This window comes from Rana temporaria, chromosome 5 (assembly GCF_905171775.1).
Source record: "Rana temporaria chromosome 5, aRanTem1.1, whole genome shotgun sequence".
Classification (NCBI taxonomy): Eukaryota; Metazoa; Chordata; class Amphibia; order Anura; family Ranidae; genus Rana; species Rana temporaria.
The window spans coordinates 24,388,586-24,401,221 of record NC_053493.1 but is presented as its reverse complement, the minus strand read 5'-3'; the positions used below and the strand labels follow the sequence as shown (position 1 = coordinate 24,401,221).

Sequence of the window (12,636 nt, the reverse complement as noted above, 5' to 3'; positions counted from 1 at the left end):
AGGCCATTCAATAAATGTCCAAGGGTCGACGGTGGGGCACCTAGGAATTATGAGTTTATTGGAGATGATAGCTCTACTTTAGGGATAATCATCTCAGGTTATTGAAATAGATCAACATGACTGTCAAGGTCTAGGAGGAGAATGTGTGACCATTAGGTTCCTTCCTCCCCTGCCTGGGGGGGGGGGGGGGTGTCTCTTCAGAAGAGTCCCCACCCAGTATTCGTTGTTGGCTTCAGCTGATCATAAGGAACAGGGTTTTTGGTTAGGTGGAACTTAAATATAAACAAAGGTCACCACAGTCTGAGTGTAGCTATTTAACTAAAAAGCATGATGAATGATATAAATATACAGTGGAACCTAGGATTATGAGCATAATCCAGTCCAGGAGAATGCTCGTAATCCAAAATACTCGCATATCAAAGCGAGTTTCCCCATTGAAGTCAATGGAAACAAAATAATTCAATGGCATGCAATACTGCATGTGGCCAGAGGTGGGGGGCACCGGAGAGCCTCCGAAACGTCCGGAAAGGCCAGAGGACACCTCGGCTGACCTTGGAAAGGCTCGGAAACTGAGTATTTCCATGTCTTTTCCGTGTATTTCCGAACGGCGCCGGTGTAGTTTGAAGCCGCTCGGCTACAGCGCCCCCTCCTCAGGCCAAACGCGGTACTTCACACTGATTTGGCCTGAATCCTGCTCGTTTTGCGAGACAACACTCGCAAACCGAGTTAGGATTTTTTTTTAAATACAGCGCTCGTATTGCAAAGTGCTCGTTAACCTCGTTACTTGCAATCCGAGGTTCCACTGCAGAAGTTAAAAAGAGGCGCATCATCCCTCCTGTGCCTGTTTTTAACTTCTATATGTGAATGCATCTATATTATCCTTTATGCTTTTCAAATAAATTGCTACACTCAGATGGTGGTGCCCCTTGTTTATATTTTTACACTTCTGTAGGAGTCACCTAGATCTACAGTATATGAGATTATATATAAGGAAGTTGCAGCCAATCTGCCACTTGTTGGACTTTCTATGTGGACTCTTAAAGGGGTCTTCCTCCTTTTACGCTACATTGCGCCATTATTTATTTAATTATATTTTTGTCAGGTGGACCTGAGTATGCCTTGCTCCTATCAGGAGTCTTGCTCCTCAGGGGAGGCAGACTCTTCCTCTTAGGGAGGAGACACACCCTCCCAGGGCACTTTTTGTGTGTGTGTATGTTTACATGCACATTTTGGGTTCAATTTTTTGTTTTTGAGCAGGCTTAGGAAAAGAAAAAGACAATATGGCAAAGGTCAGATTATAAAGAATTTCCCTGGCACATGGGATGAGTTTTTTCTAAAAAGTTCCCTTTATTTCCATTTAACAGACCAAAAAAAAAATAAAAAAATTTAAAACGGGTTCCCCTAATTAAACAAAAAATTAAAAACGATTTTTAACTACAAGATTTTTAAAATAATAATATTTTTTTAGGTTTTATGACTTTTTGTGTGGTTTCTTTCAGGATATGTAAATTCACGGAACAATAGCTGTTAATTCCCCTTCGTAGCAATATTTGGCTCTTGCATCATATTAAAAAAAAAAGTATTAATGATATCATTATCAAAAAGTCCTGGGCCCATATACAGGCTTCCTCTGTACGGTGTGCCTATCTATTTACGAACTGTACAGACACATTTTGCAAGAATACATCATGAAAATAAGTTAAGTATAAATAAGGAGGGATGGACGGGCGGGGGGGGGTTCCAAAACAAGAGACACAAGTTCTAACTAGAAAATGGCTATTGTATATACACATTATTGACCCCGGTACAGAAACTCTACTCTCATCCTGGTTTTCAACACTTTTTTATTTCCCTTAAAGCAGAATATAATTTCTTTATTTTTTTTTAATGCAAAAACTCTGAAATTGCAAATTAAATTTAGTGTATGCAATGCATGCACACTCGCAGGGCTATTCGTCCTGTGAAACTGCATCTAAATTTGTTCTATAGAAATGGGGGCTAAATCAAATAATATTTTCTCTCCAGGTCGATTAGTAAAGTGGTACACTCCTCTTTTTACTGTAATGTTTCTTACCTTGATTTAAGTGTTTTGTGGCTATTCCAAAAGTTATCCTGCTGCTTTGTAGGCCTAAAACAGGACCTGAGATTCTCTATGACCTTTAGGGCTGATTGCTCCGCTGATCCCCGCTGAACCAGCGGATGACAGGGCGGTCCCCGCACACTGTGCAGGGACCGCCCTGTTAGATCTCTGCTCTCCCCTATGGGGGATCGGATGAACACGGACCGTCTGTCCATGTTCACCCGATCCGATCTGCAGAGGGATGGAAAAATAGGGTTTCCTTCCGTCTGCAGAATCGGAGGATTGTGGACCCGAATGAGATCAGGTGTCAGCGGATGTTCATCTGCTAACACCCGCAATCTCATAGGGATTAATGTATGTCCCTTTTTCATCCGTAAACGGATGGATGAAAAAGCGGACATACGGTCTGCCCGTGTGAAAGAGCCCTTAGGCTTGAGCTTTGCAGGCTGCCCAGCCAGAGGTCATATATTTCCCACAATTTCAGGCCTAGAGCAGGACCTTGGATTCTCTATGACCTCTTGCTTGAACTTTTCAAGCCACACAACCCAGAGGTTGTAGTCTTTCCATGCCTTCAGGCCTAGGGCAGGATCTGGAATTATCTATGTTCTCTTGGCTTGAGCTTTGCAAGCCACACAGACCAGGGGGTGTAGTCTTTCCACGCCTTCAGGACTAGAGCATGACCTGGGATTCTCTATGACCTCTTGGCTTGAACTTTGCAAGCTTCACAGCTCAGAGGTCATAGATTTTCCAAACCTTCAGGCCTAGGGCAGGACCTGGAATTCTAAATGACCACTTGGCTTGATCTTTGCAAGCTGCACATTCCAGAAGTCATAGACTTTCCACACCTTTAGGCCTAAAGCAGGGCTAGATTTTCTCTATGACCTCTTGGCATGGCAAGAGCCCAGAGGTTGTTGACTTTCCACACCTTGAGGCCTCGTACACACGACCGTTTTCCTCGACAGAATCCATCAAGAAACTTGGTGGCAGAGCTTTTTTGCAGAGGAAAACGGTCGTGTGTATGTTTTTTGTCGAGAAAACTGTCGTGGATCTCGACGAGCAAAAAACAGAACAAGTTCTCTTTTTCCTCGTCTGGGAGTCTCAATTTCCTCGTCGTGTTTCTCGTCGGGCTGGTTTACGACAAGAAACACGTTCGTGTGTATGCTTAGAAACCCGCGTATGCTCAGAATAAAGTATGAGACAGGACCGCACCTTCGGTAAAAGTAGCGTTCGCAATGGAGATAACACATTCGTCACGCTGTAACGGACTGAAAAGCGCGAATCGTCTCTTACCAAACTTTTACTTAACAGTAACATGAGATTAGCAAAAGCAGCCCCAAGGGTGGCGCCAATGGAATCGAACTTCCCCTTTATAGTGCCGTTGTACGTGTTGAACGTCACCGCATTTGAGAACGACGAGATTTTGTCTTGACAGTGTGTACACAAAGAAAGTTTGTCAAGATTCTCGACAAGCATTTGTTGAGGAAAACGATGTTTCTTTTACAACGAGTTTCTCGGTTGTGTGTACGAGGCCTAAGGCCTAGAACAGGACCTGATATTCCCTATGACACTAAGCTTGAGCTTTGGCAGGCTGCACAGCCCAGAGGTTGTAGTCTTTCCATGCCTTTAGGACTAGAGCAGGACCTGGGATTCTCTATGACCTCTTGGCTTGAGCTTTGCAAGATGCACAGCCCAGAAGTTGTAGACTTTCCACGCCTTTAAGCCTAGAGCAGGACTTTATTTTCTCTATGACCTCTTGGCATGGCATGAGCCCAGAGGTTGTTTCCACACTCTAGGGCCTAGAACAGGACCCGAGATTCTCTATGACCCTTAGGCTTAAGCTTTGCAGGCTGTACAGCCCAGGGGTCATAGATTTCCCACACCTTCAGGCCTAGAGCAGGACCCAAATTTCCCTATAACCTTTTGGCTTGAGAGTTGCAAGCTACACAGCCCACAGGTCATAGACTTCCAATGCCTTCAGACCTAGAGCAGGACCTGATTTTCTCTATGACCTCTTGGCTTGAGCTCTGCAGGCTGCATAGCCCAGAGTTTGAAGACATCAAACTTCACCGAAATTGGCAAAAGGGACAAAGACTAGCACTCCCCAAAATGTGGCTCCTCCCAGTTCTACCCTGTGTTCTGCCTTCTCTTTTGATTGAAAGCATTTAAAATAAGTGGCTGATAAGAGAACGGGAGCGAAGGGAGAACTGCCCTACTGCATTCCAGTTTCATGCCAAGAAAAAAACATAGTCCCTCCTGAGAACATCCTGCTAATGCTGAGGAAGAGCCTCTACAAGACGGCATATGGATATTATAATCGATGGACAATATGAAGTATTAATAACCTGATTTTTTTTTTCTTGGCTAAAACTTTGCAAGCTGCACAGCCTAGAGGTTGTAGAATTTCCACACTTTCACCTAAATTAGCATAAACCATGGACGATACGAAATATGCATAATGCAAAAGATAACATAGATTTTCAAGTATGAATCCATGCAAAATGTTTAACTTGCAATTTCTGGGTCTTTGCATTAAAAAAAATTAAATTAAATTAAATTCTGCTTTAAATGTCTATGTGACACTTCTAGCACAAGACACCATCCCTTAAGAAAAGAGGCATTTTCTATGGCAATACTAGTTAAGTGCATATCATGCTGCACTAATATAGTGCAATTCTTGCCTTACATACAGCAAAAAAATGATGTAGGCAACATTAGGAGAGTTAGAGAAAGTAAAAACATGGTCCAATTTACAAGTGGGTACTTGGTCAGAGATAATATAAAATACTGCATTACAGGACACTTTTATTGACGTGTACCGCGGCATAGGAGAGTGACCGGAATTGTGGTCCCATATTGAAGTCAGGTGGAATACGTATTTTGTAAACTATTTGAATACTGAACGTCTTTATATTGTATTATTTACAGCAAACCTCATTAATTTCCGAAGGACAAGCGGGAGATTATCATTTGTTTCGGTTGGTCGGTGGCTGATCGCATTGGCGCAAGTTCATGAGTATTGGTTAGAGAAGGTTAAGATGCCTGGTTTAGTTTTATTTCAGGTCTGTTTTGTGTTTATAATTACAGTGAGATGGTTTTCACTTCACGATCGAGTCCTCGGGTTCAAGACCGTCCAATGTAGTAGCAGTGAGAACTGTGCTTTAGCATTCCGCCATATTACTGCCTGTTCCTTTATAATCAATGTATCCTTTCCCGTTTCCTTTAAGACGTCCTTTTCTTCTCTGAACATTGACTCTTTGTCTGATCATTTCTGATATGCAACAGATGGAATGTATATTTAGCTTTTCCAGGTTTTTCACAAGTTTTTTTTTTTTTTTTACATGTCTGCATCTCCGTCGTAAGCCAAGGTTAGCGGTTTCAGGCGGTTGTTTTGCCTTCTTGGTGGTTTCTTTGGCTTCTTACTACAATAAAAAAATGAAGGAGAAAAAAAAAAAGATTTAACAATGAAAGATTATTTTATTAAGGTTTCATACATACTGGCTGAACTTCCTGCTGATTGGCTGAAACGCGTCAAAGTAATACTGCGTCACCGCGACACACTTCCGACAGAATAAACACAGGGAACCGAGCAGCACCGCGATAGCGGTAATTATCACCATTGTGGGCTGATTTCCCCTTTAAAAAAATCACCTGTTATATACGCCGGGTGGCAGGATGTTCAGGCACCCCAACATGTGAGTGTTATATTTTACTTTTAAATGTTTTTAATAAATGCTTTGGAACGATATTTTGCGCAATGAGGATTCTTTTGGTTTGTTTATCTGTATGATGAACTGCACTGCATGAGGCGCCAGCAGCGGATCTCTACAGGGGTCTCCCCACAGAAGGACCGTACTAGAAATAGTTGGTCAACTTCAGGGGGTGAGTTTACATCTATGTGGGGCACCCAAGTCTGAGCACATTGAAGCATCTTTGAACACAAGGGATTCAGAAAGCAGTTACGACGGCGTATCTCCAGATACGCCGTCTTAACTCTGAGTGCGGGCCGTCGCATCTCGGCATCTGATTCATAGAATCAGATACGCTTCAATGTTGCCTAGATACGAGCGGCGTAAGTCTCCTATGCCGTCGTATCTTATCTTTAGGGCGCAATTCTTTCTGAATACGGAACTTGCGCCCTAAGTTACAGCGGCGTAATGTATCTGAGATACGTTACGCCCGCCGATAGATACGCAATTGTATCTGAATCTGGGCCAAGCACTTCATGTCACTATAATATTGGGACTGTTCAATATTTGTGTATATCATTAATATTGGACCAGGCGCAGTGGACTGTTCTTTATTAACCACTTAAAGCGGATCTCCCACTGTTTCTTTACTGTTTTGTTTTTTGTCATTAATATATTTATGGCTAACATAAATAGTACTCACTGATTTAATGTCTCAAGTCCGCCGCTTTCCAATTTCATCTAGAATAATAACTTATATTCTCGTCGTCCCGCGGTTTCCATTTTGCTTGTGGGCATGAGAAGCCCACAAGCACTCATTTCCTTGTTGCAGTAAATGTTCGCCGCTCGTTCCCGCGCATGCTCCTCTGCCCTCCGCAGTTTGTTGTGATCGCGTCACCTACTGCTAACCAAATCCAGCGATAGCTAACAACAAGGCACTGCAATGACTCCTGGGAGCAATGACAAAAGCTCCCAGGAAACACAGCGGTTACAGGAAGTTACAAACTACCCGCAGATTACCCGCACTTAGGAGAGACAGGAAGCAGTCGGAATACTCCGGGACTGTGCACAAAGAAAAAAAAACAACCTCCGTTTTCACATGTATTAAAGGGTGCAATATTAATGAGCTCATGTGTTGAAATCGGGTGGTGCTCCACTTTAATCCCCGGACCATTTTGTAGGTAAAGGACCAGGCCACTTTTTGCGATTCGGCACTGGCGTCCTTTTTTTTCCAACAAATAGAGCTTTCTTTTGGCAGTATTTGATCACCTCTGCGTTTTTTCTTTTTTGCGCTATAGACAAAAATAGAGCGACAATTTTGAAAAAAATTCTATATTTTTTACCTTTTGCTATAATAAATATCCCCCAAAAATATATAGTTTAGGCCGATACGTATTCTTCTACCTATTTTTGGTATAAAAAAAAAAATCGCAATAAGCGTTTATTGATTGGTTTGTGCAAAAGTAATATCGTTTACAAAATAGGAGATAGATTTAAAGTGGAGTTCCACCCATAAATATAACATTACATCAGTAGTTTAAAAAAAAATTCATTAGTCCTTTAAGAAACATATTTTTTTTTTAGATGCCTTCAAAGTGTTGTTGCTAGGCAGAATAGTTAATCTTCCCTCTTCCTGCACCTAGGTGCTTAAGCTTCCTAACCTACACCGCACAGACTCCTGGGAATGTAGTGGGTGTAACTTTCCAGGATTCTGTGCACTCCCCAGTCTCGAAGAATCATGTGACTTGGACAGTACAGGTGCTGAAACCTGATCTGAAACCTATTACACTGCTTGTGCAGCACTGAGCATGTGTGAGATCTGCAAGGCTGAAATCCAAGAAGTCATACAGTCTGGCTTCATGATGCCCACACTTAAGATGGCCCCAGTCAATTTCTATTTTATAAAGTGTCTAAATGCTGTAACAACCTAACAAAACGGACCTTAGTTTACAGACTAACTTTACTAGAATACATTAAGCTTGTGTATTACAGGGGTATTTATATTTAAAAAGTGAAATTGTGGCCGGAACTCCGCTTTAAGGCATTTTTATTAATATTTTTTTTTTTACTAGTAATGGCGGCGATCAGGAATTTTTATTGTGACTGCGACATTATGGCGGACACATCAGACACTTGACACTATTTTGGGACCATTGTAATTTTTACAGCGATCAGTGCGATACAAATGCACTGATTACTGTGAAAATGACACTGGTGGTGAAGGGGTTAACCTGTAGGGGGCGCTGAAGGGGTTAAGTGTTTCCTAGTGAGTGATTAGAACTTTTAGGGGGCGTGGCTTGTCATGTGACATCACTGATCGTCGTTCCCCATGACAGGGAACAGACGATCAGTGACACTCTCACTAGGGAGAACGGGGAAAGGTTTGTTTACACTCACGTCTCCCCGTTTTTCAGCTCTGTGACTCAATCGCGGGACATTTAACATTTAAAAAATGAAACCACCAAGCTCCTCATTCACTCCCTTGTTATCTCTCGCCTTGACTATTGCAACTCCCTTCTCATTGGCCTGCCTCTCCATAGGCTATCCCCTCTTCAGTCTATCATGAATGCTGCTGCCAGGCTTATCCACCTTACCAGCTGCTCACTGTCTGCCAAACCTCTCCTCCAATCCCTACACTGGCTCCCAATCACCCACCAAATTAAATTCAAAATACGAACCACAACTTACAAAGACATCCACAACTCGGCCCTGAGCTACATCACCAATCTTGTTTTCAAACATATCCCAAACCGTCCTCTCCGCTCTTCTCAAGACTTCCTACTGTCAAGCTCTCCTCCCATGCTCATTTCCAGGATTTCTCCAGAGCCTCTGCCTTCCTCTGGAACTCGCTACCTCAACCTGTCCGGCTATCCCCTACTCTTGCTACCTTCAGGCGATCCCTGAAAACTCATCTCATCAGGGAAGCCCATCACGTCTCCAACTAATTTGTTATCACTTCCAATAGCTCATTCCCCACAATTACAACCTTTTGTACCACCTGCCCCACCCTATTAGATTGTAAGCTCCTCTGAGCAGGGCCCTCTTAATCCTCTTGTATTTTATTGTATTATAACTGTATTATATTGTAAAGTGCTGCGTACACTGTTGGCGCTATAAAAATCCTGTATAATAATAATAATATCTAAGTGTGAACCAGCACTTAACCTAACATGCATTTAATCCTTGCAGAAAGTGCAGGGGAGCCTTAGGCCTCGTCCACACGATAGGTTAAACAGAGGACAGCGGTCTGATGGACCGTTTTCATCAGTCAAAACTGATCGTGTGTGGGCCCCATAGGTTATTTAACCATCGGTTAAAAAAAAGCCAACTTGTTTTAAATTTAACTGATGGATTCCTAACCGATAGGTCAAAACTGATCGTTAGTAGGCACAACCATCGGTTAAAAATCCACGCATGCTCAGAATCAAGTCGACGCATGCTTGGAAGCATTGAACTTCGTTTTTTTCAGCACGTCGTTGTGTTTTACGTGACCGCGTTCTGACACGATCGTTTTTTAACCAATGGTGTGTAGGCGCGACTGACCATCAGTCAGCTTCATCTGTTAACCGATGACAACGGTCCATCAGACCGTTCTCATCGGATGGACTGATCGTGTGTACGCGGCTTAACTGTAGTTTTTCTTTTTCCATCCTGAAGTTAGGCTTTAGGTGGCTATTATTATTATTACTATACAAGATTTATATAGCGCCAACAATTTGTGCAGCGCTTTACAACATGAGGGTAGACATTACAGTTACACTACAATTCAATATAGTAGGAATCAGAGGGCCCTGCTCGTTAGAGCTTACAATCTAGGCTATGATTTTATTAGATTTTGTTTCACATCCAAGTTTACAAAAAAAAGTAATAATCTGTTGATATTTATTTTTTTGACAGATTTTTGAATTACAGTTTTTCTCCATTGTTTTGGCTCATTTCTTGAAACAGAAATGACATTCTCAAAACAACATGGACAAATCTCCAAACCACTTCGCAATTGTTCACAACTGAATGGCATTTCTCATTCATTTCATCAAATTGCAAATGTCTCAGTACATGTCTCCATGTCTCAGTACATTTTTCAAATGATTTAGTACAAGTAGCCTACATTTAGCACAATTTCCAATTGAATAAATCTTGTTGATCTAAACTGATTGTCATTTCTTCAGTCTAATGGTCGTTCTCTCCAAAACGTGTCAGCGTCATTTCATTGTTTAAGTCATCACATGCACAATAGTCTGTTCAATTGTCAAAATTATTCAGGAACATAATAACATGAATACCATATATGAATCTCTTGGAACATTTGATAAAATGATTACAGCAATTGACAGTCAGGTGCAACTAGAACTTGACTAACGAAGGAGGAGTTGGAGTTGGTCTCAGATGACCAATCAAACAGTATGTTTAGTTATTGTACCTGACAGGTGCTGTCCATAACTGTGAATGCTGCCAAACATGTATATATAGAGCTTGACCATGCAGGGACAGTACAATTTCTGAACATGGAATCACCTGGCCAAGTAAATGAACAATGGCAACTGTCTGCTCGAGGAAGAAGAAGAGGAGGAGGAGTAAGGGTGCGTGGTGGTGGAATAGGGGGAAGAGGCCGAGGAGCACGAAGACACCATGCTGTCCCTGATGAAATTCGGGCCACAATTATAGACCATGTCATCAGCCATGGCCTCACAATCAATGATGGAATTATATAATGTATAGGACAGGACACTGTGCATAGAGCAACAAATATGTTTATTCATTTACATATTCATTTAGTGTGTGTGATAGGCCTACAGTATAACAGTATCTTACCTCAGTGGGATGTTACGTATGATACTAACAATGACAAGAAAAATATTGTAGATGTAGCGCCTGTGTACTTCCAAGTACCGGTGCTATTACTGTAAAAGTTAAGGGATAATCAGAGTGTAGTTGACTCTGATTCTGATTGCAATTTTACAAAGGGCCTCTGTTTCAGCTGGGCTGTGCTGCGGGTCCATTCTGTGGTTGCTGGGGTGTCATACCACCCCGGGGCGACAGTGGAGTCCAGGCTGGGGTGCCTCTTGCCAGCAGCCAATCGGGAGGGAGTTTCTCTCGCGGGGCATGCTGGGGGAGGGTACTTCTGGAGCAGACGCCATTGAGGCGGGGTTCTTTTCCTGAGGTGGCACCCACCTTTAGGGTGACCACACATCACGGCCCCCGGGCGAGATGGCCTACCAGACAGGGGTGTGCGTGCCACGCGGTGTTCCTGGTTCCGGGACCATGTTGGCCCTGAACATTTAAAGCTGTGGCGGGGGCCCCAGTATTCGACTGGGTCCCCAATTCTTAGAAGAACATGTACCCCAGGTTTGGAACCACTGGAATACTGGCCAGTAGTTTATTGAACTTGTGGAACATAGAACATTCCTATGTAGCTGTCTGTAACTCTAGTGTATGACTCTTCTGCATGACTGATTTGATGTTTTCTTTTTTTACTCTATTGTAGAGAATAATGGCACTGGAAGGAAACGAGACCTCTCACATACCCGTGTATGTGGATGAGGCTGGCTTCAACCTGGCCAAGGGCCAAAGACGTGGCCGTAATTTTATTGGCCACCGCGCCACGGTGGATGTCCCAGGACAGGGAGGGGGCAATATAACTATGTGTGCTGCCATTTCTGAGAATGGTGTGGCCACTCACATCCCCAGTCTTGGCCCATACAATACACAGAAGCTCCTCATCTTCTTGGACCACCTTCATTTGGATTTGATCCCTGAAAATGAGAGAGGTCTCATAAGGCCTCACCTACCACAAAATATAATTGTATGGGACAATGTGAATTTCCATTGTGGCCCGCTTATCAGGGCCTGGTTCACTGCTCATCCAAGGATGGATATGGTGTTCCTACCACCTTACTCTCCTTTCCTCAATACTATTGAGGAGTTTTTCTCCGCTTGGAGGTGGAGAGTGTATGAGCATCGGGCTCAAGATCAGAGGTCCCTGATCCATACAATGGACGCTGCCTGTGAGGATATTACAGGAGATCAGTGTAGGGGATGGTTGCAACATGCACGCTGTTTCTTCCCTCGTTGCATCGCAAGGGAGAATATACGCTGTGATGTTGACGAAAATCTGTGGCCAGACAGACAGCAGCGTGTGGATGGGCAGGAGGGTGAGGATGGTGGACAGGAGAGGGAGGGTGAGGACAGTGCCCAGGAGATGGAGGGTGAGGACGGTGCCCAGGAGAGGGAGGGTGAGGACGGTGGACAGGAGAGGGAGGGTGAGGACAGCGACCAGTGAAGAGATGTTACAGTAGTTGTAAAACTCCAGCTTTATTTACAGCATTTTAGGCTACATGTAATTTTCCTTGTTTCATGTTTGTGCATTTATATTTCCGTATATATTATGCTGTATACATTTTCTTTTTACTCTGAAGTATGGAAGTTACCGTATTTATCGCGGTATAACGCGCTCCCGCGTATACCGCGCACCCCTAAAGTTGCCCCGAATCCTTTTTTTTACTTACAGTTTTGGTGTCTTGTGCGGCGTCCATCGGCGGCCTCGTCGGGTCCGGCGTCCGTCTGTGGCTTCGGGTGTCCTCTTCGTCAGGTCCGGTGTCCTTCTGCGGCTTTGGGTGTCCTCTTCGTCGGGTCCGGCGTCCTTCTGCGGCGTCCTCGCGTCCTCCCCGCTCGTTTCCCGCGCCAAGTTTGAATACTGCGCCGACATATACCGAGCGCAGTACACTCGTGTATCGTCGGGCAGGCTCGGCAACTCTCGCGCTGACGTCCTGTACACTCAGAACGTCAGCGCAAGAGGCGCCGAGACTGCCCAAAGATACACGAGTGTACTGCGCTCCGTATATGCAGTATTCAAACTCGTGGCGGGAAAGC

General features: G+C 43.6%; 1 protein-coding gene across 1 annotated transcript in view; it reads right to left on the bottom strand.

Annotated features, from left to right (window-relative positions):
* Positions 1-4,865: 4,865 nt before the first annotated feature.
* The window catches only part of THSD7A (thrombospondin type 1 domain containing 7A), a 395,672-nt gene continuing 387,901 nt past the window's right edge, over positions 4,866-12,636 (bottom strand). The window contains exon 29 of the mRNA XM_040352268.1: positions 4,866-5,499. Coding sequence (XP_040208202.1) covers positions 5,415-5,499 — 85 coding nt within the window. The 3' untranslated portion in view covers positions 4,866-5,414. The remainder of the gene's footprint in view (positions 5,500-12,636) is intronic.